This window comes from Amphiura filiformis, chromosome 5 (genome assembly GCF_039555335.1).
Source record: "Amphiura filiformis chromosome 5, Afil_fr2py, whole genome shotgun sequence".
NCBI lineage: Eukaryota > Metazoa > Echinodermata > Ophiuroidea > Amphilepidida > Amphiuridae > Amphiura > Amphiura filiformis.
In genome coordinates this window covers 450,273-474,653 of record NC_092632.1, presented here as the reverse complement: position 1 = coordinate 474,653, position 24,381 = coordinate 450,273, and the positions used below count along the sequence as shown (strand labels likewise).

General features: G+C 37.3%; 3 protein-coding genes across 3 annotated transcripts in view; 1 reads left to right on the top strand and 2 right to left on the bottom strand.

The window, feature by feature from the left end:
• The first annotated feature begins 966 nt into the window (after positions 1 to 966).
• On the top strand, positions 967 to 20,041 carry LOC140152427 (ADP-ribosylation factor-like protein 2). Its single transcript, XM_072174734.1, has 6 exons — positions 967 to 1,072; positions 7,932 to 8,078; positions 9,652 to 9,762; positions 10,197 to 10,359; positions 14,984 to 15,064; positions 15,626 to 20,041. Exons 2-6 carry the CDS (start codon positions 7,987 to 7,989, stop codon positions 15,758 to 15,760), a joined length of 582 nt encoding a protein of 193 aa, XP_072030835.1. The 5' UTR covers positions 967 to 1,072; positions 7,932 to 7,986; the 3' UTR covers positions 15,761 to 20,041.
• LOC140151719 (uncharacterized) lies at positions 5,179 to 5,862 on the bottom strand. The gene has a single exon (XM_072174057.1). It carries the CDS (start codon positions 5,860 to 5,862, stop codon positions 5,179 to 5,181), a length of 684 nt encoding a protein of 227 aa, XP_072030158.1.
• Positions 20,042 to 21,846: 1,805 nt separating the features above from the next.
• The window catches only part of LOC140152426 (uncharacterized), a 31,607-nt gene continuing 29,072 nt past the window's right edge, over positions 21,847 to 24,381 (bottom strand). The window contains exons 11-13 of the mRNA XM_072174733.1: positions 23,668 to 23,916; positions 23,318 to 23,403; positions 21,847 to 22,677 (exon numbers count right to left, since the gene is read on the bottom strand). Coding sequence (XP_072030834.1) covers positions 22,233 to 22,677; positions 23,318 to 23,403; positions 23,668 to 23,916 — 780 coding nt within the window. The 3' untranslated portion in view covers positions 21,847 to 22,232. The remainder of the gene's footprint in view (positions 22,678 to 23,317; positions 23,404 to 23,667; positions 23,917 to 24,381) is intronic.

Genomic DNA, 24,381 nt, shown 5'->3' with positions numbered 1-24,381 from the left:
GCAACAATCCATATCAATCAATGAACCAATCAACATATCGATCGCTCAATCCCAGAATCAATTAACAGTGGCAGCACCAGGATATTTTTGTGGGGCTGGAAAAAGTGGGGGTGTGCTCAATTTGCATTTTTGTAAAACAAAAAAATTAAAATCAATTTTATATTTTGACAGGCCTCTGGGTAGGCCTATATGTCAAAAATTTAATCAAATAAAATCAATCAATCAATATATACTACCGGTATTATGGATGATAGGCCTATCAAGCAATAAACTTGGGTGGTAAATGGGTGAAAGCTAGCCTATATACATGTAGATGGGTGGCAATTCCCCCTTAGCTGAGTTTAGGCATTAGGTGATCGCCTCCTGCAATCCGGGATATTAAACAGGGGGAGGGCATGATCATAAATCTGGGTATGCTCCCTCGGAATTTTGCCACGGGTGGAGGGTCTGTACGTCGTACGGAAAAGGTATTTTGAGCTGCGAACAGGTAAAAGGGGTCTTTTGGAGGTGCGAAAAGTCAAAATCAAGGGTCTTTCTTGACTTTTACCTAAAAAAACCCACCATCCCCCCCAAAAAAAAAAACCCCACAGGAATGAGCATCTTAAGTGTGTTTCAGAGCTGGAAAATAATTTGTCTTTCGGAGCATTTTTGGTCAAGGGGTTGTTCAGATTTACTAACTGCAAAATCCAAAAAGGGGGTCTTATTTCTGCGGATACCGCCAACATCAAAAAATCAGTCTGAGCAAATGCTGCACTGCCCTTAGTGCCGCCACTATCCATCAATCAATTAATCAATGTAATAATTAATCAATAACTCATTTACCCCTACTATAACTCACATTCACTCACTCACTCAATCGCGCAAATAATTTCTTACGTCATTTAATTAATATTCATAAATATTTTGAACCGGCAATTTATGACAACAGCGCCAGGCAAGATAAACATTGCACAACTCTGATTGCACTTGCAGTGTTGGAAGTGATGACATGCATCGTAGGATTTTCGTTTATACCGGGTATTTTTCGACTTTCTTAAAATTCTTGGTGTAGATTTCCTGTGTCTTATTCAAGGTAATTTGTAAAAATGTGGTATACGATTTAAATCGATGTTGTTGTGCATGTGACATGGTAAAACCTGAGACAAAATTTAGGTATGAAAGAATTAAAGTCAGAGCTTTAAAAGTAGGTATGAAAAAAAAGGTAAATTCAAATTTGCCATCAAAATGCATCATTTTATATATCAAATTAAAGCCCTTGAGTATAGAAAGCCAAAACTGAAAACCGTTTTGTCATAGCACTTTCTGTAACAAAGTTACATCTTGTCAAAGATTGACTTTCATCAAAAATATTCAGCCAATATTATTTAGGCCAAGTAAAAAATAAAACATGTTTCACGTCAAAATAAAAAAAAAAAAGGAGGAAGAGGGGGCTTTTTATTTTCTATTTTTTATCGCAAAATTGGTGTAAATACCCATACTTAGACTCAGAGCTGTTTTAGCGTATGGCCATGCGTTTTGAACTGGGCCCATATATATAGGTGGAGTTGTGACATCTGCGCAGCACAAATGACATCATCTATTTAATTTTCTCTAAAATTATGCAAGATGTACAGCTAAATTTGGTATTAAATTAAAGCACTCATGCAGGGCAAGAGGATAGAAGTGATAACACATGTAAAAAATTTATTATGTTCTGTTAATTACTTATTAATTAACGAAGCTCCAGGGTGGAGGAGGATCTGGCGCAGGAGGATCTGGCGCAGCAAAATTGGCATCTGTGGTGTAACTAAGTTAAATCATGTTCATATTAGGATTTATTGCATTTGAGTACATAAACTGAGGCTAATTACTAAAACTAATCAGATTTTTGATCATTTGGATGTTTGTTAATGAGTGTTAATTACCTTAATTAAAGAATTATTTTAAAATTACAGGCCTACGTTGCATTGGTAGAACTATGACTGTACGTCAAGTACTTTGATCAGGACGGTCATAGTTTTGCAGTCAAGGCCTCAAATTGATTCATAGATTCTGAAACTGAACCTCATACATGTATATTTAGCATAATCAAGCCAATTCAAAAGCATTTGCATATATTACTGACAAACTTGGTTATGACTTGAGCCAATAAAAAAACAAGAGAAACTAGGCCTATTTGTCGCGATGGAGTGAATGCAAGTGATGATATGGATGAGGGGGTGTCAGAGGACTCTGCAGTTCAAACAGAAACCGATTCAAATGTGACACAGGTTATACCGGTTTGATTGTTAAGGACCTACATGTACATGTAGCTGTCACTGCAATTCAACCATCATCTGATGCTATATTCCTATTTCTTGCTTCATGTCATATCAGATGGCGTGGTTCCTCTTGAAAACAATATGCAGTCAGATTATGGTCATAATTAAAATATGTATAGCACTCAGGTACAAAGGTTGTTATGTTAAAGGAAAAAGGAAGGTTTGCTAAGGAAGAGAGGAGGCCATTGTAGTACCACAGAAGTGTGTTTTAAAATATTGTGGTATCAGTCTTCAACAAAGCAAAAAGCAGACAGAGAAAAAAAAAGAGGACCATGAAGACATTATGTGTACAAGTGCATTATAAATCTGGACAATGAACATGACCATCATTACTGCTTGCTTGTTAACAACCCCGTTTCAGTACAAAAATGTAAATTTTGTTTTTAGCAATGATTTGAATTGTTTTGTATAGTTAGTATAACTCTTCTGTAAAGCAAATTTGTACAAAAAATGGAGAATTTTCACTGAAGTCAACGCATTTGTATACAACGAGATAATGCAGTTTATTACGAGGAATTAATACCTATTTTAGTAGGTTTGCTGCTTCTGCATGCCTATCTTCAATATGAAAGGTCAAAATTTTCAATTGATCGTCGGCTTTTCCTCCCAGCTACATACATTGCACTTTAAGACTATATCAGACTATATCATTAAATTTATATAATTTACTTCGAGGACTGTTATATCTCCAAAATGTGAAAAATATCAAATTTTAATAATTTGTCATAAAATTTGTATTATATCGTGAATTCATAAAATGAAAATTAAATTTGATATCAGAAAGATATTCTTCGTATTCAGAATGCAATTCGATAGGTCTGATGTGCTCTCATGTCCCACAAAAAATGCTGTCGAAACGCTCAAAACACTCATTCCAGTTCCCTTAAGGGGGTACTACACCCCTAGCCAATTTTTTTTTTTTATTTTTGCGTTTTTCTCCAAAATTATAGCGCATTGGTGACAAGTAAGATATGTATATTATAGGGGCAAGGACTACAAGGTCGCATGTCATAAGTTGGGTATGCAAAAAGGGTGGAGGGATTACACTTTTCTAAAAATTGCGATACAAATTTGATTGGCTGTCCGTAACCCCATATCCTACAGCAGTGACTGATACCTCATTTTAAGCCTAATTTTATACTCTTTCAGTCTACTGAAGCATATAATTATACATCATTCAGTAAAAAAATAACATCAGTCGAAATGAAAAATGCCAGGGGTGGAGGAGCAGGCGGATGTGGAGCAGGCGGATGCGGAGTGTGCAATAGGGCCTATGTGAAAATTCACATGTCAGCATGTCAAAACTACTGGTTACTTTTTCAAATCTAGTGAGGGTATGATGTATTGACAGCTCTGAATGTTGAATTTGTACAACTAAAACAATTACTGACTACTTAAGGTGGTACTACACCCCCTGATAAATTTTGTGACTAATTTTGCATTTTTCTCAAATAAATAACTACAAAAGTTATATGTATATTATATAGGGGCACAGAATCCAATTACTTCACTGAAATTTCAGTGATTCAAGACAAGGGGTTCATTATATGTTAAGAAATGAGGTACATTCTAGCGGTACCTCTTTTCTTATCATAAATAACGTACCGCTTGTCTTGAGTCACTGAAATTCCAGTGTAGTAACTGGATTCCTTACCCCTATAATAGGCCTATACATAACTTTTGTTACCAGTGTGATATTATTTTTTGAGAAAAATGCAAAAATATTCACAAATTTATTAAGGGGTATAGTACCACCTTAAAGGGTTATATGTTCCATTTTTCAATTTCAGTATTTTTAGCAATATGCTAATGTACGTTTCTCTTCTTGATATTCATTTCCTCAATAATAGAATAACCATCTCGCTAATTACTCGTAAAAAGGTCATTGACCTCCAAAACGTAATTAACATACGTACAATTATTTTAAATAGTTCATTTCAAGCATTTTAAAATGTATTGAGAACATATCCTTCAAATCTGATGACATTCTGCCATAAAATAAAAAATTTACAGTCATTTTTGTAATTGAGGCCCGATTTGAGAAAAATGCATTTGAAAATTGAGATTTACATAGACGCCTGTGTATTAATTAATTAGTAATTAAGCATTATCTCAAAAATTAAGCATGTGCTAAGGTTAAAAGTGGTGGTAATTGTTAGAGGTTGTCAATATATACAACATATCAAAAAATACATTTTTTGTCATTTTTGACCATGTAATGGAAATTTTACCCAACTTATGACATGCGACCACAACTACTGCACTGAAAATTCAGCAACTCAAGGCAAGTAGTTATTGATTTATTGATCAAATATTGGTTTTCCCTCATTTTTTGACTGTAACTCCACAACTGTTGTCTGTGCTGAAATGAAATTTCCAGTGTAGCAGGTGTAGTAGTCCTTACCCCTATAATACATATCTTACTTGTCACCAATGCTCTATAATTTTTGAGAAAAATGCAAAAATAGGCACAAAATTGGGCAGGGGTGTAGTACCCCCTTAAATGCATTAATTAGAAAACAAAATGGCATAGTCTCAGTCAGGATAGTGCCTAGTCCCAGTAATTGAGAATGTGACGACATTTACATTTACATTGGGTATTATCAGCTCATTTAAACGTCCAAATGATTATGTCTTCTGTGTTCGATCTTCCTAGTTACTAGGACTAGGATAGTGTCAGTTGCAGTAACTACAAATTTCGAACGTTTGAGGACTTGTTCTCAAGTTGTAGCAGGTGCCATAGGGTGTCTTTAGTATTATTTGTTTTCTGAATCTGAATCTGAAGTCGCTGCTGGCAAAACTTTACTTTGTTCTTTGCTGGTTTCCTCCTGAATCTTCCTCTCGGGAGCTTTGCTAGGAGGTCGCTAGGAGTGGTTGCCTAATTCTTGTCTTTAATAATGTAGTCCAAGTAGCTGTCTCTGAAGGTCTTGTGGGTAGGGATGTCAATGATGTCTTGAGGTAGGTCATTCCAAAGTCTTGTGGTCCGTGGAAAAAATGAATTGCTGTACGCCGTAGATGTGAAGTGTGGTATATCAAATTGAGTGTTGTTTCCCCTCCTGTTTCTTTGAAGTTTTGGTTTGAGGTGATCGGATGAATCTATGTCAATGTCTTGGTTGATGATCTTGTAAAGTTGTGTGACTTGGTGGGTTTCCCGTCTGTCTGTCAGCCTTTCCCATCCCAAAGAACATAACATTTCTGTAACGCTGCTGACTCTCTTGTAGTCACCTTGAACAAATCTCGCAGCCCTACGTTGCACCTTTTCTAACGCAGACTGGTGACAATTTTTGTATGGATTCCACGCAGCAACTCCATACTCTAAGTGTGGCCGAACCAGCGTCAGATAAAGCCTCTCTTTAACAGACTTGGAGCACATGTAGAAATCGTGCTTGATGAAATTTAAGACTCTTGTTGCCTTGGTGACTGCATGCTGAGTCTGTTTTTCCCACCCGAGATCATGTTGGATGATTATCCCGAGGTATGTAGAATCTGTGGTTGCCTCAAGACGAGTGCCAGACATTTCATAAGAAGGTTCGCCAGGGTTGCGTTTGCGACTCATTCGCATCGTTTTACATTTTCCAGCGTTAAAGCGCATACCCCATGTATCAGCCCAACTATAGTGATACATCACAACAACTTGCGCAGCGGTTGGATGGCAGAGCAATTATAGTTTTGGTTTGAGATGTTGAACTAAGTTGGCTTTGAAAGTATTCAGGTCAGGGCTCTCAGCAACGGATGGAGGAAGCTGGTTCCAGCTAACGATGGTTGATGGGAAGAATGACTTCTGGTAGATGGTTGTCTTACATCTTGTTTTCATTAAACTCCCAAAAGTTGCCCTTTAAATAAATTTCATCTTTGGGAGTCTGTGCCTTCTTTATAAAAAGATAGAGCGGTCTGAAACTTTGTATACACACTAACTGCATGCCCAATTTGTCACAAAATAAAAGATATAAAATTTCTGCAATTGCGAGTTGTGTCACGGGGTCATTAAATATGCAAGAAAAAATGTAATGTTTTGTAAACTGGCAAGTTTAGCCCCCATAAATTCACATTTTTTGTCAGATTAATTATTTTTTGTTATCACTGATGCTATATATAGGATAAATACAATGCATATATCCAAAAAATTGGGGTCACAACTCATTTACTTTTCTAACAGCGCCCTCACGAAGATGAAATTTATTGCAAATTCAACATTTTCAGGGGCCCAAAGTCAATGTGGTCCACCTTCAAAATTTATAAAACATCACTTTTATATAACTACTAGTCTTAAATTACAACTTTGCTAAGTCCCAGTAATTGTATAGGTTGACTTCATATAAAACGACAAGCATAAAGTTGACCATTTTCTTATGATTGCATGTACCCGGTACTGCAAATGTGCCGAATTCGGAAGGCTTATAAGTCAAATTGTCAAGGAAACCTACAAATATGTTGTCTATACTTCACTTGACCCAAATATATGATTTTTTTTGGTGATGAGACAATCGCACATGGAATTTGATATATAAAATGATGCAGTTTGATGCCAAATTTGAATTCACCTTTCATACCTACAAACAGCATCAAATTAAAGCCCTTGAGTAAAGAAAGCCAAAACTGAAAACCGTTTTGTCATACCATTTTCCGTAGCAAAGTTACATCTTGTCAAAGATTGACTTTCATCAAAAATATTCAGCCAACATTTATGCATCAATTAAAAAACAAAACAGCATAGTCTCATGATAGTGCAGCTTTTTTATGTGGAACTGCTATCACAATTAAAATTCCATGTGCGATTGTCTCATTCCCGCCCAAAAATTCAATCAGACATCCGAATACATTTTTAATCACCCATTACATGTAGGTTCAAGAGCCTTACTTGCCAGATTGGCCACACTTAAGGGGTGGGGTATGAACGTTTGGACAGTATTTATTTTGGGACATTAGAGCACATCAGACATATCGAATTGCATTCTGAATACGAAGACTGTCAATCTGATATCAAATAATTTTGATTTTTGAAATTAGCAATTTAATACACATTTTATGGGAAATCATTAAAAATTGATATTTTTGATATTTAACAGTACTTGAAGTAAACTTTATAAATCTGGTGATTTATACTTAAAGTGTATGTAGGTGGGATGAAAAGCCGACGATCAATTGAAAATTTTGACCTTTTCAGTATTGAAGATATGGATTTTTTCCCAAAACACCAAAAAAAAAAAAAAAGGTCTTTTGGGACAAAAATCCATATCTTCAATATGAAAGGTCAAAATTTTCAATTGACCGTCGGCTTTTCCTCCCTGCTACATACACTTTAAGAATATATCATTAGATTTATATAATTTACTTCGAGGACTGTTATATATCAAAATTTGAAAAATATCAAATTTTTATAATTTGTCATAAAATTTGTATTGTATTGTGATTTAAAAAAATGAAAATTATTTGATATCAGAAAGACATGCTTCAGATTCAGAATGCAATTGATAGGTCTGAGGTGCTCTCATGTCCCACAAAAAATACTGTCGAAACGCAATAAACGCTCATTTTAGATCCTTTAACCTTCCAGCTGGATACCAGCTGGCCAGTATCTTCAGTGAACAATGTGTTATGATTAATGTATACTTGTAATTATTTTGATATTAGGCATTGTGTGGAGGTGTTGCAAGCTGAGTTGATCCTTATTTGAGCTACTTGGTGCATGTTTTGTACAGTTATATTAGCCAACATGGGACTCTTAACAATACTCAAGAAGATGAAGCAGAAGGAAAAAGAAATGAGATTACTTATGCTGTATCCTTTCCTTGATAATGTATGGAGTAGCAAAACAAATGTATGCATATACAATAGGATGAAAAAAAAAAAAAAACAATACTTAAAAGTAAATCAAACAAAGAAATATTTGAGCAAACAGATCTTGAGACAAAGTGTCAAAAGACAGTTGCTATATTACCATATCTATGTTAGGCGACGAAAAAAAGAAACCCTGTTCTACGGGCAGACAGACCTTTCAAGTAGGGTCGGTTGGTCGGCCTGATTTTTTTTGTAAATCTGTAAATAATTTGCAATTTGAGAAAGTACAAAAAAAAAATTGTTCCTGAAATTTCCGAAATTTGGGTCAGCATTCGTTTGTAAAGGAAATTTTTTCCCCAATTTGTTCAAAATCTGGGTCGGTCAGGACGTAGAACAGGGTTTTCTTTTTTCGTCGCCTTATATAGATGTATTTTTCATCAGATACATTTCATGTCTGACATCTTAATTTTGAAATAAGCATGTAAAGCCTGCCTGGAAGACATGTAGAAATGAGGAAGCTTCTTCCAGAGTAAATATGGCATTTGGAAGCAAATTTGGCTTCTCAAGATGAAAAAGGTTTTGATAGTGTTGTGGGAAAATTGGTTTACCTTCCTGATAAGGGGCTGTACAATAATTATCTGTTGGTGGGACAAAAAGATGGGGACAAGTTGGCAGGGCAAAAGAGGGAGAAAGCAATTTTTGGCAGGTCGAAAGGGAGGGGGGGGGAAGAGATTTTTGGCACACATTTATCGGGCATCTTTTAAATAAAACACTCTAAAAAGGCTTAGGAAAACAGCATGGAAACATTCTAATGTGCAATATATACCTAGACCATTTAAAGGTTCCAATTTGGGTTCCCATTTTTGGCAGGGTGCGAGGGTGGGAAGCAATTTTTAGCAGGCCTGAGAGGTTTTTTTGCATGCCATGAGGGGGAAAGCAGTTTTTTGCAGAACTTTTGAAATTGAAATTTGTCCTCCCTGACAGATAATTATTGCACAGCCCCTAAATAACATTGGGCTATTCCAGTTGAAATCCATGCATTCCCTATGTAAGACAGGACCAGGGCCTGACGATTTGTGCGAAATTTTAACAAAATTCTTCATATGTTTGAAGAACAGTCTATGCAAGGTTTATGTCGAAGTTGTCAGATCCTTTTTTCGAGAGCAAAATGGTAAAAGCAAGGAAGACATTTGACATGAAATTGGTGAATTATGTGGAAAAAGCCCAATTGCACGGAACATATTTCATTACGCAGGGAATGGCAAATTGTGTGGAGATTTGTGGGAAATCAGTGATCGCTGGGCATGACCTTTATCATCCTTGCAGAGAGTGTGAATTTCAAATGGGGATAATTGAATGAGTAACTGGATAAGATGAAGAATGTGTGCATAATTTTTAATTTATAATAAATGTTATGAGATAAGAAATGTAGTTCTGCACGGGATTAAGAGACTTATTATAGTCTGACTCAAATGTAAAATGTGTCATATCTTTGTTTATAAGGAGCAAAGCTTGATTGGGGGGTGGAGATCAGCTGTGAAAATATTTTTCCTGAATTCATGTGTATTACCAGAGGATTGGATAATGCTGGGAAGACTACCATATTAAAGAAGTTCAATGGAGAAGACATCAATACCATATCACCAACACTAGGCTTTAACATTAAAACTTTAGAACATAAAGGGTAAGTGATGACATCAATCCTCCTTTTTTTGTTTTGTAAAACGCTTTGAGGTCTTCGGACTGAAAGCGCTATATAAGCGGTTTTTATTATTATTATTATTATTATTATATGACCAATACTAGGCTTCAACATTAAAACTTTAGAACAAATTTTTGATTATACAGACAGTCAGTAATGGCAATGATCATCTAATCTTGTGTTTTGACCCCCTAAATTAAGGAATAAAACACACCTGTTATGAGTCCACAAAAATATCATGTTCCTTTTGTGTGCACCATCATGAAATTTGAACCGAAGTGATGTTCTTTGGCGATTTTGAAGCTTTCTAATAAACGCCCCATGGTTGGCAAAAATGCAATGCTCCCGGGCATTTAATACAAACAATACAGTAGCGTATGTATCATTGTGTGTAACCATACAATTTATTTTTACAGATTTAAATTGAATGTTTGGGATGTAGGAGGTCAAAAGTCACTTCGTTCCTACTGGAGAAACTACTTTGAGAGCACAGATGGTTTGATATGGGTAGTAGATAGTGCTGACAGAAGGAGACTACTGGATTGTAAACAAGAACTCAGTCGTCTCCTTGTAGAAGAGGTGAGATACTAATGGCTGCTCATGGTCGGGTGGGGTCTTGTTTGGATTGGGTGGGGATGTGTGGCTGAGATGAGATACTAATGGTTGCTCAGTGGCTGGGTGGGGTCTTGTTTGGATTGGGTAGGGATGTGTGGCTGAGATGAGATACTAATGGTTGCTCAGTGGCTGGGTGGGGTCTTGTTTGGATTGGGTAGGGATGTGTGGCTGAGATGAGATACTAATGGTTGCTCAGTGGGCAGGTGGGGTCTTGTTTGGATTGGATACCGTGGTGCTAAGGCTAGCATCCTTTGCGACACATGTAACTCATGGTTTCATGCAGAGTGTGTTGGATTATCTGACGACATGCTTGATGTGCTCGGCAGATGCGACATGCCATGGGAATGTTATAAATGTGGTACACCAAACATCTCGTCTGGCCTCTTTGATACATTCATCCTGAATGCTGACTCTCGATTACTTCAGGGCGGTCTAGCTGTAGTTCCACTAGTTCTACTCAACCAGGATCTCCTCGTGCCAAATCATCCCCAACCAAGCAACCTAGCATCAATAATGCAAACTCAATTCACAATTTATGCATACCTTGAAATTAACTTTCAAAGTATATACTCCAAAAGAGAGGAGTTTTGGTGTTTAGTAGATGCTACAAAACCCGACATAATCTTCGGGTGTGAAACATGGTTAAAACCATCAATGACCTATGGTGAAATATTCCCACCGGGCTATGATCTTTATAGAAAGGACAGGGGCGACAGACATGGTGGAGTTCTCCTGGGCGTGCACAACAGCTTAAATAGTCACCAGTTGAACATTGACTCTGGAGCTGAATTTGTTGCGGCTAAAATAATTAATGGGAAAAATACCATCATAGTTGGTGCCCTGTATAGACCCACTAACAACGACCAGCAGTATATGGATGAACTTAATAGAACTATGTTTGAGATATGCCTCGTAATCCTGGTGCTTCCATCTGGTTTGGTGGTGATATAAATCTCCCGACATAGACTGGACTCATAACCGTATCATCTCGCACCAGTATCCGATTGCCATCAACCAATCATTTCTCCAGACCATAGCTGATGCAGGCTTAGAACAACTGGTTGACTTCCCCACCCGTGGAGATAACACTCTAGATGTGATACTTACCAACAGGCCCACGCTGACCAACAGATGTGAAGGTGCCCCTGGTCTGAGTGATCACGACGTAGTCTTCACCGAGATGAATGTCCAAGCTCAAAGGCGTAAGCCCATACGACACAAGATTCTCTTATGGAAAAGAGCAGATTGGGATGCAATCAGAAGCAGAGTCAAGAAGTGGTCAAAGAATTTTACAGACCAGTACTCAGTTGAAACCCCTGTGGAACAACTATCTGACAAGCTTCAACAAGAACTTGAAGAGGTGCTGACTGACTTGGTTCCTTCTAAATTCAGCTCAACCCGTCATGGCCAACCTTGGCTGAACACTCATACCAAGAGAGCAATCAGACGCAAGAAGCGTGCTTACAGGAAGGCAAGATATACCAGAAAGGAGCGTGATTGGACACGCTTTAACAGACTGAAGAAAGAAACTAAGAAAGTCTGCAGGCAGGCGTACAACAAATACGTTTATGACATCGTAAACAGTGATCCTGGTGGCAACCAAAAGCTGGGAGCAATTGTGAAATCAAAACGCTGTGACCAGCTAGGCGTCTCACACGCTGAAGGAGAAGGGATCCTCCATACAGACCCCAAGCAGAAAGCTGACATACTAAATAGGCAGTTTTCCTCGGTATTCACCAACGACTCTGAATCCGCAATGCCTGACTTGGGTCCCAGCCCTCATCCTTCAGTTACCAACATCAAGGTATGCCGCAATGGGGTGACTAAACTGCTTAAGAACTTGAAGCCTCCACAAAGCCACAGGACCAGATGGTATCCCATAAGGCTTCTCAAAGAGACAGCAGAGGAAGTTTCACCAGCACTAACCTTACTGTTCCAAGCTTCAATTGACCAAGGTGTTGTGCCTTCCTCCTGGAAGAAAGCCTCTGTTGTTCCTATATACAAAAAAGGAAGTCGTTCATCAGCAGCTAACTACAGACCGATCTCCCTTACTTCAATCATATGTAAGATGTGCGAGCACATAGTCCATTGCTTGCAGTGATAAGACACCTATCGGAGTATAGCATCCTCTCAGATGCCCAGCATGGGTTCCGGAAGAAGCGGTCCTGTGAATCGCAGCTCATAGTCACCCTCAACGACCTGTCGAAAAGCTTGGATGAAAAATCGCAAGTTGATCTTATCCTGCTAGACTTCGAGAAAGCTTTTGATAAAGTGAGTCACCGTCACCTCCTCAGGAAGGCAGAATTCTATGGTGTTCGTGGTAACATCCTGGACTGGACGAGGGACTTTCTGCAAGACCGTACACAACAAGTCTTACTCGAAGGCCAGAGGAGTGCAGAATCCAAAGTGACATCTGGTGTGCCGCAGGGAAGTGTCCTTGGCCCCCTGTTATTCTTAATATTTATCAACGACATGCCAGACTGCGTCTCCACCTCTACCACCAGGCTTTTCGCCGACGACGACAGTTTGCTGTACAGACGCATATCTTCTCCTGACGATAGTACACTGCTCCAACACGATCTGGATGCTCTTGTAGAATGGGAATCTAGATGGCTCATGAAGTTCAACGCTACCAAGTGCCAGGTCCTGCGTATCACAAACAAGCATAAACCTATCAACAGATCTTACACCATCCATGGCCACGAGTTGGAACTGGTAGAGTCAGCTAAATATCTTGGTCTACATCTGGATTCCAAACTGAGATTTAGCACACATGTGGATGCAGTATCCAAGAAAGCCAATTCCACCAAAGCCTTCCTGTGTCGCAACCTCAGCCACTGTAGTAAAAACATCAAAGAAACCAGCTACAAGACATTTGTAAGACCCATCCTTGAGTATTCGGCTACTGCATGGGATCCTCATACACAACGAAACACCAACAAGTTGGAACAGGTACAGCGTAGCTCAGCAAGATATGTCACAGGAATATACGACAGAACTGCTAGTGTAACAGCAATGATGGAACAACTTCAGTGGCCCTCACTTGCCTGTCGTCGCCGATTGAGCAGACTCCAGATGATGTACCGAATCAGGTTTGGCCTCATTGACATCGAGTGGTCCAATTATCTTACTCCATCAACATCCAGAACCAGAGGTCATTCATCTCGTTTCCTATGCCAACACTGCAACTTAGCTGCGTATTCCAACTCCTTCTTCCCAAGAACAACAAGGGACTGGAACAGCTTGGAGAGTGATCCTGCAGCTTTCTCAACCCTCAACGCTTTCAAATCTGCGCTGAGGGCCCAACAACTGTAGCATCTTACAGCCAGCTTTTTACTCGCACATATGTACATATTGCACCCGATATTTTTGCACGTGTTGCTCCACGCATGAGCCACCAACGCAGTGTGATTATCCATATCTATATGTGGTCTGCACTTTAACGAAAGGAAGGAAGGAAGGGTAGGGATGTGTGGCTGAGATGAGATACTAATGGTTGCTCAGTGGCTGGGTGGGGTCTTGTTTGGATTGGGTAGGGATGTGTGGCTGAGATGAGATACTAATGGTTGCTCAGTGGGCAGGTGGGGTCTTGTTTGGATTGGGTAGGGATGTGTGGCTGAGATGAGATACTAATGGTTGCTCAGTGGCTGGGTGGGGTCTTGTTTGGATTGGGTAGGGTTGTGTGGCTGAGATGAGATACTAATGGTTGCTCAGTGGGCGGGTGGGGTCTTGTTTGGATTGGGTAGGGATGTGTGGCTGAGATGAGATACTAATGGTTGCTCAGTGGCTGGGTGGGGTCTTGTTTGGTTTGGGTAGGGATGTGTGGCTAGGATTCTGAAAATATGCCTCCAACATATTCCAAATTTGAAGAAAAAGACACTATTTTCGAGTATTTCTGTTCAAAATTACTGTAAATTTGTCCTAGGGAAGGATACTACCCTTAAAGAAAAATAATCAACTTTATCAACATTATATGACCCTGCAGAAATATTGTGCTTTGCAATAATTATTCTAGAATCCCGGTTCAAATGTGTTTGTAATCAGAGGAAAAGTGTTCTAGCAAATGAATAAATAGAATAAATAAAATAAATGTCGGTTATTTAACGTGCACTACACCTAAGTACCAGCACACTTCAACAATTATTCCGCTGCCATTAGGATATATCAGAATCATTTCCGCTTCCACAAGTCCGCAACTGATGCGCAGATACTCTCAACCTACTTAGATTGTGATTACCCGCAGCAGCTCCCCATTTTTCACCTGGGTGGAGTGAAGCAATTGGGAATTAAGCCATCTTGTTCAAGGACGCAACACACTGGCCGTGTGGGGCTCGAACCTGCAACCTTTCGATTATGAAGCTTGTGCCCAAACCATTAGGCCACCGTGCTTCGCGGTAACTAATGTGTAAATACTAATTTATAATGTGTACATGTATTCAAAAGAAATTGGAAAATATGATATTTTTTTAACGTTTCCCTAAATGTATTTTAGTTCTAGTTTCTTTGCATGTTTCATTGTTCATCCCATGATGTTATTCGGTAGATTCTTTTACTAATTGTATTGATGGTGTTTTATTTTGTTGTGTAGAGATTAGCAGGAGCCACACTTTTAGTGTTTGCAAACAAGCAAGATTTACCAGGGGCATTATCTTCGGATGACATTAGGAAAGTAAGTATTGCATGCTAGCCATAGGCTTCAACAAGTCCCAAGTTTTGAGATATTTTCTCAAAATATTAAGAGCTGTCTGAAGAACCACTGAACCAATACTAGGCTTGTTTGTACTCCTTTTGTATTTTTCATGCTGATTCCAAATATAATCATGATCATTTACAATTAACAAGTTTGAAATTTTTGAATTAAAAAAAAAATTGAAGAGAGAGAGTTAAGTATCACCAGGGTCCAAAAGTTGCCCATCCACCCATCCATAGGCTGTCCACAGACCCGATGGTTGTTCCAACCTGGGATTCACAACCATTTATATTTTGCAATATCAAGATGGCGACTGCTATACATGTACTATGTTCGTTCCGACTGTAATCACCGGCGTGTCCAGGATCTTTTCCTGCGGGGGCTCAGAGGGGCTTTCAGAGTTATTCGGGGGGTGGGAGGGGGGGGGGGGCTTAGGGGCTAAAAACGGCGGATTTTACATGATTTTTAACAAAGTGCGGGGGGGCTTCAGCACCCAAAGTCTCCTTGTACTAACCCCTCTATTTGCATTTTGATTTCCAGGCTTTAGAACTAGATGAGATCAAGAGCCACCACTGGCTTATCATTGGTTGTAGCGCTGTCACTGGTGAAAATCTACTGACTGGTATAGATTGGCTTATACAGGACATTGCATCCAGGATCTTTACCATGGATTGACAAGTACTAACAGGTGTAGTCTTCATTGACCAAAGCTCAAGTAGGATCAGGTCAGGTATATTTTGTGACAATGATTTTGTAGAGTGGTATATTTAATGTGTGCAAATGAGTTGGTGCAATAAACACATATAGACAGATTCTCAATTGCATCTGCTGGTAAGCCACAAGGACCACACAGATCTTACAAGCAGGTTATTGAGAACCAGTCAATGCACTTGTCATGTCTGATGGGTGTTATCTTTTTTGGTAAGTTCATAGTGACATACCAGATAAGAATCACCCTTATGTAACATGTGATGTGCCTATAATCAGATATGCACCAAATGCCAACCTGTCCTAATTTGTGGTAAAAGACTCACAATGTGCACTATCTGCAGGCTGGAAGTGAGATGTGTTTATTGCAGTAAAAAAGTGGATTTTGTGCAATGTCTACCAAGATCACAAATGTTTTTAAACAGAATTTTTGTTTTGGTCAAAACGTGTTAATAACATTAAAGGGGTGTGACCCGATCAACAGCCACATCCCCATTTTTCTTTATCAACACTGAGATTTTGGTATCAGAAGAAAGCTCTTATTTTTCTCGTTACCCCAGTAAAATTAATGTGTGAGATATGTTTCGTTTAGATAGTGTGAACAAAAACATGGTGAATTGTGGTAACCACACTGGAGGTGTATGTACTATCTTGTGGGGCATTGGTTTTGTTTTTCATATCAAAACTGCTGGAGCAATACAACTAAAAAATTTGGAAATATATTGGTCTAATGCCAGGCCTCAGTGTAAGGTAAAAAACAGAACATGAAACATATACATTTTGTACATGTCATGAAAATGTTTTAGTTTTACAGGAAACAACACTACAACATTGTTTAAATGTTGCCAACATGGTATATTTTAAAATATTCTTTTGCAAATATTTTATCAACACTTATATAGCATAATGTTGTTTTTCAGCGAGTTTTGAATGTTATTTAAACTCTTTATATAACCTGGTAATTGATTGTTTTCTGGCAACTTTTTCTAAACTTCTAATTCTAGTTTATAAATTTTGTTGGGCTGCAAGTAACTAATGGGTGCAAGCAATATATTAAAAATGAAGCTGAGAAAAAACATTTCTTGCATTCTCTCACTCGGGTTGTTCCATCTATTGCCCTTACCCACTTCTCATGTATGTCATAAAGGACACCCTCACAAAATCCCTATTAGCCTTTTCGAAGCATGGCGTACACAATAGGAGGGCAGTATTCAATATAGGTAAAACCCGCCAAATTCAAAAGCCTTAAACCATTTCGTGAAGTGCCATCCTACTGTGCCCACTGTCCGCCATACCTCAGTTCAAATCAATTTTCTCAGCACAGAAAATACCAATTTGCATTGTCTTTTGTACGGTAATTATTTAAAGTTGATTTGAAATTGAAATTTTGGAATTGTTTCATCAATATAAATATCTACATTTGTATTTATTTATATTTATTGGTATTTATTTTATGGCATGTTTTGTGATTTCGTCCCCTTCGTGTCCGAGGGGGAGGGAGATGGAACAGCCAAATATCGGCAAAGGCAACCAATGGGAAGAAGTGATCAATCGCAAATGACGTCATGCCGACCGACAGAATGGACCATTTGTTATCAAGGTTTTATCTGCAATAGCTGCCTTATATACATTTGGAAAATTTCTGTATTCCATATATAGTATACATAAAATATGACACCTGGCAGCTGTTACAGATGGGGCCTTATGGTCCTAAACCCTGGATATTGTGTAGGATTCCAAGAAAGTATTTTAAAAACTAATCACATCTGTCTCAGAATTTTGTAATATATATCCTATACTAAAATGCAGTAAACCTTTGACGAGCGCGTATTGTAAGGATACATCGCGTATTTACTGCGTTGCACACACTTGTCTCTGATTGGCTGCTAAGGCGATATGTTGTTGCTGAGTGGAAATTTATGAATGAACTGTGCGCCGCACGCGTTGTTAGCGCCGAATTTGCAACATCACGGTAGTCGCGCTCGTCAAAGGTTTGCTGCATTTGACTATAATGGCATAGTTGATCATTTTAAACTTTATTACACAACTGACTTTGAAATGTATGGAATTGCTCTCTTATGCTGGTCAGTATTCATTTTTGTGTTGTTTGCTTTTGGGTTAATACATTGAATGAGGATCATGATACAAAAGAGTCATCTAAACTAAAATCCGTTTCACACTTAAAATATGTAAAAATATGTGTTCGCAACAAGCTAAAGAAAAGTGTATGTGTCCCAGTTCTCTTAAAGATAATCTATTGTACCAACCTTTTGCCTTTTCATTCCAATTTGTATTTTAAAATAATAAAATGTAACTATTTTGTGTAAATTATTTCATCATTTGGGTTATTCCATTTGAAAAACACACTCCATTAAGGAGGATTTGTGAATTTCAACCAAATTTAACCGTTCAAATTATTCAAGATCCAACCATTTGCACCCTTCCTTACATATTGTAGGAAAGGTGTGAAGATTTTGGAATTCCAATCAAAATTGTCTAATTTTAGGCCAAATTGTGCAAAATTCAACGGGATTTTATTAATTTCAAAAATATTCAATTTGAATTTAACATAAAAAAATGAAATTGTTTTTCAGTGAAATCTTCCCAGGTGTGTGCTGATTTTATGTGGAATAGCCCATGTGTACATTATAAAATATTTTAAAATGAACGATTTTTGTATCTGGTCAAGTTTCTCTTTTTTGTTTGTACGTATTATGTAAATTTTGTATAATTTTCACATGATGACACTATATATGCAACAGGCAATTTCAAAATAAAACAATAAGCTTGTATAATGTTATTACAATTTATTGTGCATAATACTTGCTGTTACAAAGGAGATAACAAAAATAAATATAGAACAAGCAGAAGTTTTACTGCATCATTTACATTTTGTTCAAAGAGTTGCAAAACATGGTAGTTATAGAGAAGAGCATTCCATAGTTCAACCTCAATCTGGGAAGGGTGTCACATATGGTATAGAAGTTGTCTTGGTACTTGACCTTCAATGGGATGACAGGCTTCAGCCAACCTATTATCTTTTGCCAAATTCCTTAGCAGTTTTTATTTTGGCACAGTTTATAGCGTAAACATGAAGTCGGGTTTTGATTGGCTAGTTGAAACTTGTCATCAACATCTCATGTGACGCAGGCGTGAATTTATGCGAGCGTACAAGGTGGGATTAAAACTGCACCGTGAAAGCAAGCGTGCCAACAAACCGCCACTATACTCGTGCATAACCTTACGTGTGCGATTAGATACTACGGTGAGCAAAATACGCACATACGTCAATACCGAACTTGAAGTGAACCAAATTATACCAAATAAAGTAATACTCCAGTTTATAACCCGACATTGTCCAATCCATAGGTTATTTAATAAAACAAAAATCCAAAATGTAAATTTTGTTATGGAAGATGTTTAATTTGACACCTCATTTGTGAAAATTCAGCAAGAAATGAGGGAGATCTCAGGCCAGAAAGTCTTATCTTCCGAATCAAAAGTGACACTTTATGGTGAGATTGCAATGGACATTACACGACACAGGAAGCACTCCATGCATGAAATCAATTTCCATGAGATAGCAGTGCCACGATATTCCATCTCATCATGTGTCACTTTTGATTTGAATAATAGAAGGCTTTTGTCTTCCGAAACAAAATGGGAATTTCAGATTTATGCTTTATTGAACGATTTTGGAGCAATGGCAGCTGAGCTTTTAAGTATTTAAAAAAATACTGAGTAGTTATGTGCTACATGTAGGTGTACCTACAGTCCAGATTGCTGTAGTTATCATAGACAAAAAAGTCAATCTCTTAATGCAGGGTACGGTCACAACTTTTCTTGGTTTAGTTTCAATTTCATTTTATGTACATACTAATTTGTTAAAGAAGTAAACCACAAAATGATTCAAATAGAATAAAATAATATGATTAAATTGCAGCTTCATTGCAAGTGTTAACAATTACAAATCTTTGATGATACCATATTGTTCCTAATAAATGGCCCACCCTAATAAATCGCCCACTCTATTAAATGCCCCCATAATGTTCTCAATGAAAAAGTGACAGAAATGCAGAAATGTTCATACCATATCATGTGAGTAAGTTTAAAAGTGGCATTTGCTGGCCATCACAATTGCTAAATTGCATGGACAAATAGCAGAATTTCACATTCTTACACTGATGTATAATTGTATATAATATAGTGAAATGTACAGATAAAACACTATCTGCGTGAGTGTGGCCATTTTGGATTTGAACCCAGAAACAAACCATAAGTGAGACATACTTGACAATTTGCGATTTGTAAGTTTTTTCATTGAAAATTTACTTCAAATAAATGCCGTCTTTTGAAAAATTCCACACCCTGGGTGTTTATTAGTAACATTTGCGGTAGTGACCAGCCCTTTGAAAGTGTGCATTTTAATCATTATTGTTGATTTACATAAATTACAGAGACTTGGAGAGTACCAACTCAAAAAAAAAAACCAGGTGCGTAATGGTAAATCTGTCATATTATATTGGATTTTAATGCTTTAGTGACATGCAAAAAATGCAGTTCAGACTTGCTAGTCTAACCTCAATGTTTAATAAAAAAACCCTTTAAAAGGGTTAAGCAGCGTCAAAGGAAATCTTTGAAATTTTGGAATCTGTGATGAATTTTTTTTTTTTTTGTAAGGGGGGGTAGATGTTTTACTGTTGTATTTTATTACTTTTAAACAATTTTGGAACTCAACATGTCCGATGTTTTAGGATCTTAATACTGTCATATGATTATTCTTTGTGTTTATGTATGTGTTAACTTCATGTTTGCTTTTTTTTTTTATTGTGAAAGCCCGTGTAAAGGGCGGATTATGAACGTGATTACAGTAGAAATATACTCAATATAGGCCTAAATATAAACAATTTCTTATTGAGATGCCTTCAATCAATCATGACTCCCTGTTCTTTAGTCACGATTGATCACGAGTTAAAATTTTGATCCTCGGTCTCTCTAGAATTCTAACAACTATCATTACAAGTTGTCAACTGATAAATTGAACATGATAATGTGATTATGTAGGCCTATCATCAGTTTATGTAGGCCTATCATAGTTTCCGTAACTTTGAGTAAGAGCCTTAAATCAAATAATAATGACCCCGTTTTTTTTAGTGTAATTAAAACGTGATTTTGATTTAACTTTTAATCCAAAGACAAAGAATAAATTCATAATTTCCGATGGTAATTTTCATTAGCGAGCGAGTGATTAGTGAGTGATGAGTGAGTGAATTCTTTATAATGAATCAAAACTATGTAGGCCTATAATGTAGGCCTATCATCAGTTGCCGTAAGTTTGAGTAAGAGCCTTAAATGAAATAATAATATGACTCCCGGTTTTTTTAAGTGTAATTACAATGTGATTCTAATTTAAACTTTTAATCCAAACACAAAGAATTATTTCATATACATCGGAAATTATGGTACTCCTAACTTTCATTAGCGAGTGAGTGCTTAGTGAGTGATGAGTGAGTGAGTGAGTGAGTTCGTTATATTTGAATCAAAAGTTTAAATCAAAATCATAATTTATATATTCCAATAGAGATGAACTTTCAGGAACGTATTTACAACGTGTCACAAATGATCATGGGTAAAATTTTGTATCGAGCGTGGCGTATCGTAGCGTAGCGTAGCGTGTCGTAGCGTAGCGTGTCGGCTACCATGACAGTTGGAAAATCATCATACAGGTGGTCTCACCTTAGTTAACCTCTACTTACACTGTCAATACATACTACAAACCGGCCAACCCTTGCACAGACTGTTGAAAAGACAAACTATGCTTATTCTCTTTCTCAGTCATGTACTGCCATGCAAATCAAACTCATAACAAAATACAGCATGTGCATGCGCCTAACCTGTAATATTCTAGGCTCATTTGAGCTCGATTATCGTAATGTATTTTGAATGGTGTATCAACGAAAGTTGAGGAATATCACCTAATCGTATGCAAGCCATTTCAGTGAAATTAAATAGGAAAGCATCGCCTGCTTGGCGCTGCTTCAAAAAACCAATAAAAAAAACAACCCCCAAAACATGGATATTGCTTTCATGTAAACATACACAGAGTTAGTCTAGTATCAAGACAGGGATTATACAACTTACTGAATAAAGTGTTATAATTACTCAATGAAGTCTTGATAAAGGCTCATTCTATGTCATCTTTACATGAAGGATACATGATGGATCAAGCTAAATGAGTTGTATGTCAGGATATATGATTAGTCAATGATTTTAGAAATAAAGGATTCATCTAGCTTGATTGCATCAATTATTTTCATGTTAATAGACTTCTTATTTTACACATGTACATAGGATTGCATTATTGGGTTATTCCATTTGAAATACATACACCCCCTTATAGAAGACATGACCTTAATATTCCACACAGGGAATTATGCTATTATTTCTTTGTAGCACTTTTCTTAGTGGCACTTCTGCCTCTGCTCTGATCAACCATTGCATGAACAGGTGTTGGACTTCTTGCTGATCTTGGTCTTGCAGGATCCATCGTCTTCAACAAGAAATCTTCCTCTTTGGAGTATTTAGTCCCAGCACTGGTGATAAAATCAACTGTATTATCCAGCGATCTTACAGCTTCATTGACTTCCTCGGCACGATGACCAAACTCATCCCACGTTTTGACATCCGGTCTGATGGTTTCATTAACTTTCATCTTCCTGTCAGGTGATAGTGATTGTCTTAGTGAGGATATCTTCAGATTGCTATACTGTTCTACAACAGGTTTATAAATAGCAGTCTTCCGACTGTCACTGATCCGCGTCATCTGGTCACGACGTTCTTGGCGGTTTGCTGCTACCAAGTCCTTTTGTCCTGAAACAAGCTCACTATATTACAGAGGGAGGGGTGGTGCCATGTAACACAGACAAAGTGCAGTGAATGAAGATGAGACAGTGCAGGGAGAGGAGTGAGATGGTGACGATAGGCATGGAAACAATGTCCAAATTGAAAGTGGAATAATGTACAGGTAGGTGTTAGTCAAATGGAAATGGTTTAGATGGGTTTAATAGGAAGACAAGAGATACACAAGTGGGGGAAATGAAACAAGAGAAAAATATATTGTAGTTATTAAATATTTGATTGTTTTTTAATTTAAAGTAAAAAACACCAATTGGTAAGCATTGGGTACTAGAACTGTTTAGATTGGTCAAAACAAATCTTTTATTTTGAGCATGTCTGATTCTTTTGTTTTAAATCCTTTTTCAATCCTAGAATGCATAACTTTGCAATTATTCAACAAAGCATTGTTTTTACAACTTCTAAGTTTGAGATAGTTCAAAGTTGTATTTCCTATAACCTATCCTATTCTTTGTCATCTGGCTTTTGTCCTACCATGTCTTCTAGAGGTCTGAAAGTAAAAACAATGTAAGTTTCACATTAATTTGTTTAATGTTACAGTCATATGACTCGTAACACATGTTGACAAATGAATATATCACTTTGCACCTGTTCATTATGTTATATTACCTGTAATCAATTTCTCCATCGCCATCTTTGTCCAGCATGTCTATCAATCTGTTAATTGCTCTTGGCTTCAGTGGGATGCCAGATGCCTGAAATATTGCAAACAAATAGTTTCTATAATTGCAGGAAACAAATTGTTGGTTGTCCTCCTACTTTCATTTGATTTGATTATGCTTTATCACTGCCTTGTATTTATCAAACCTTTAAAATATACAACATATTGCACATGAAGGATATAAAAACATTAAATGGAAGAAGAGTAAGTGAATAGTTAAAAGACCAGTGAAAGGTGAGTACAAAGCATCCCACCAAAAACAACATTGTATTAGCAAATGTATTACAGGTCATTTTACCTCAATTCCTTTTTTGAATTCCTCATGTGACACAGTCATGGACTTGTCCTTATCATAAGCTCTGAATAGATCCCAGACACGCATATTCTTGGACTCAATGTAAGTATGAAGCACTTTAACTGGATCCACCTCTTCCACAGGAGGTTTAGCAAATTTGCCAACCGCACCTTTGTGAAGCATCTCAAAGTTTGACCTCATCTGCTGAATTTCTTCTAGAACGGCAACACAGTCACTGTTGATGACTACCTCCTGTACCAATTTTAGTGGACAAATTTATGGATTGAATCTGTTAGTTTTCATCTATACAAATGACAATCAAACTAATACCCAGCAGCAGATATGCACTTATGACTACCCCTCCCCCTCAAAAAAACCCCAACAACAACAATTTGTCCACATCCAATTGGCCGACCATAATATTTATAGTATTATTATTATTGTTTATAGTATTTCTATGAGTATGCTGTCATTTACCACAGACTCACAGTACAGGTGCAGTTGTTTACTCACACAGGGACCAGCTGCACTGGTACTGTCATAACCAATGGTGTACGCATAGAAATACTTATTATGAATATTATTATAATATTTCTTCCAAACTGTGCGTTTTGTTTACTTTTGTTTTTACTTGTTTTTTAAACATTTTTCCATAAGTATCATCATTTTAAAAACATCAAAATATAGATAACAATTTTTATGGAAAAAGTATTATTG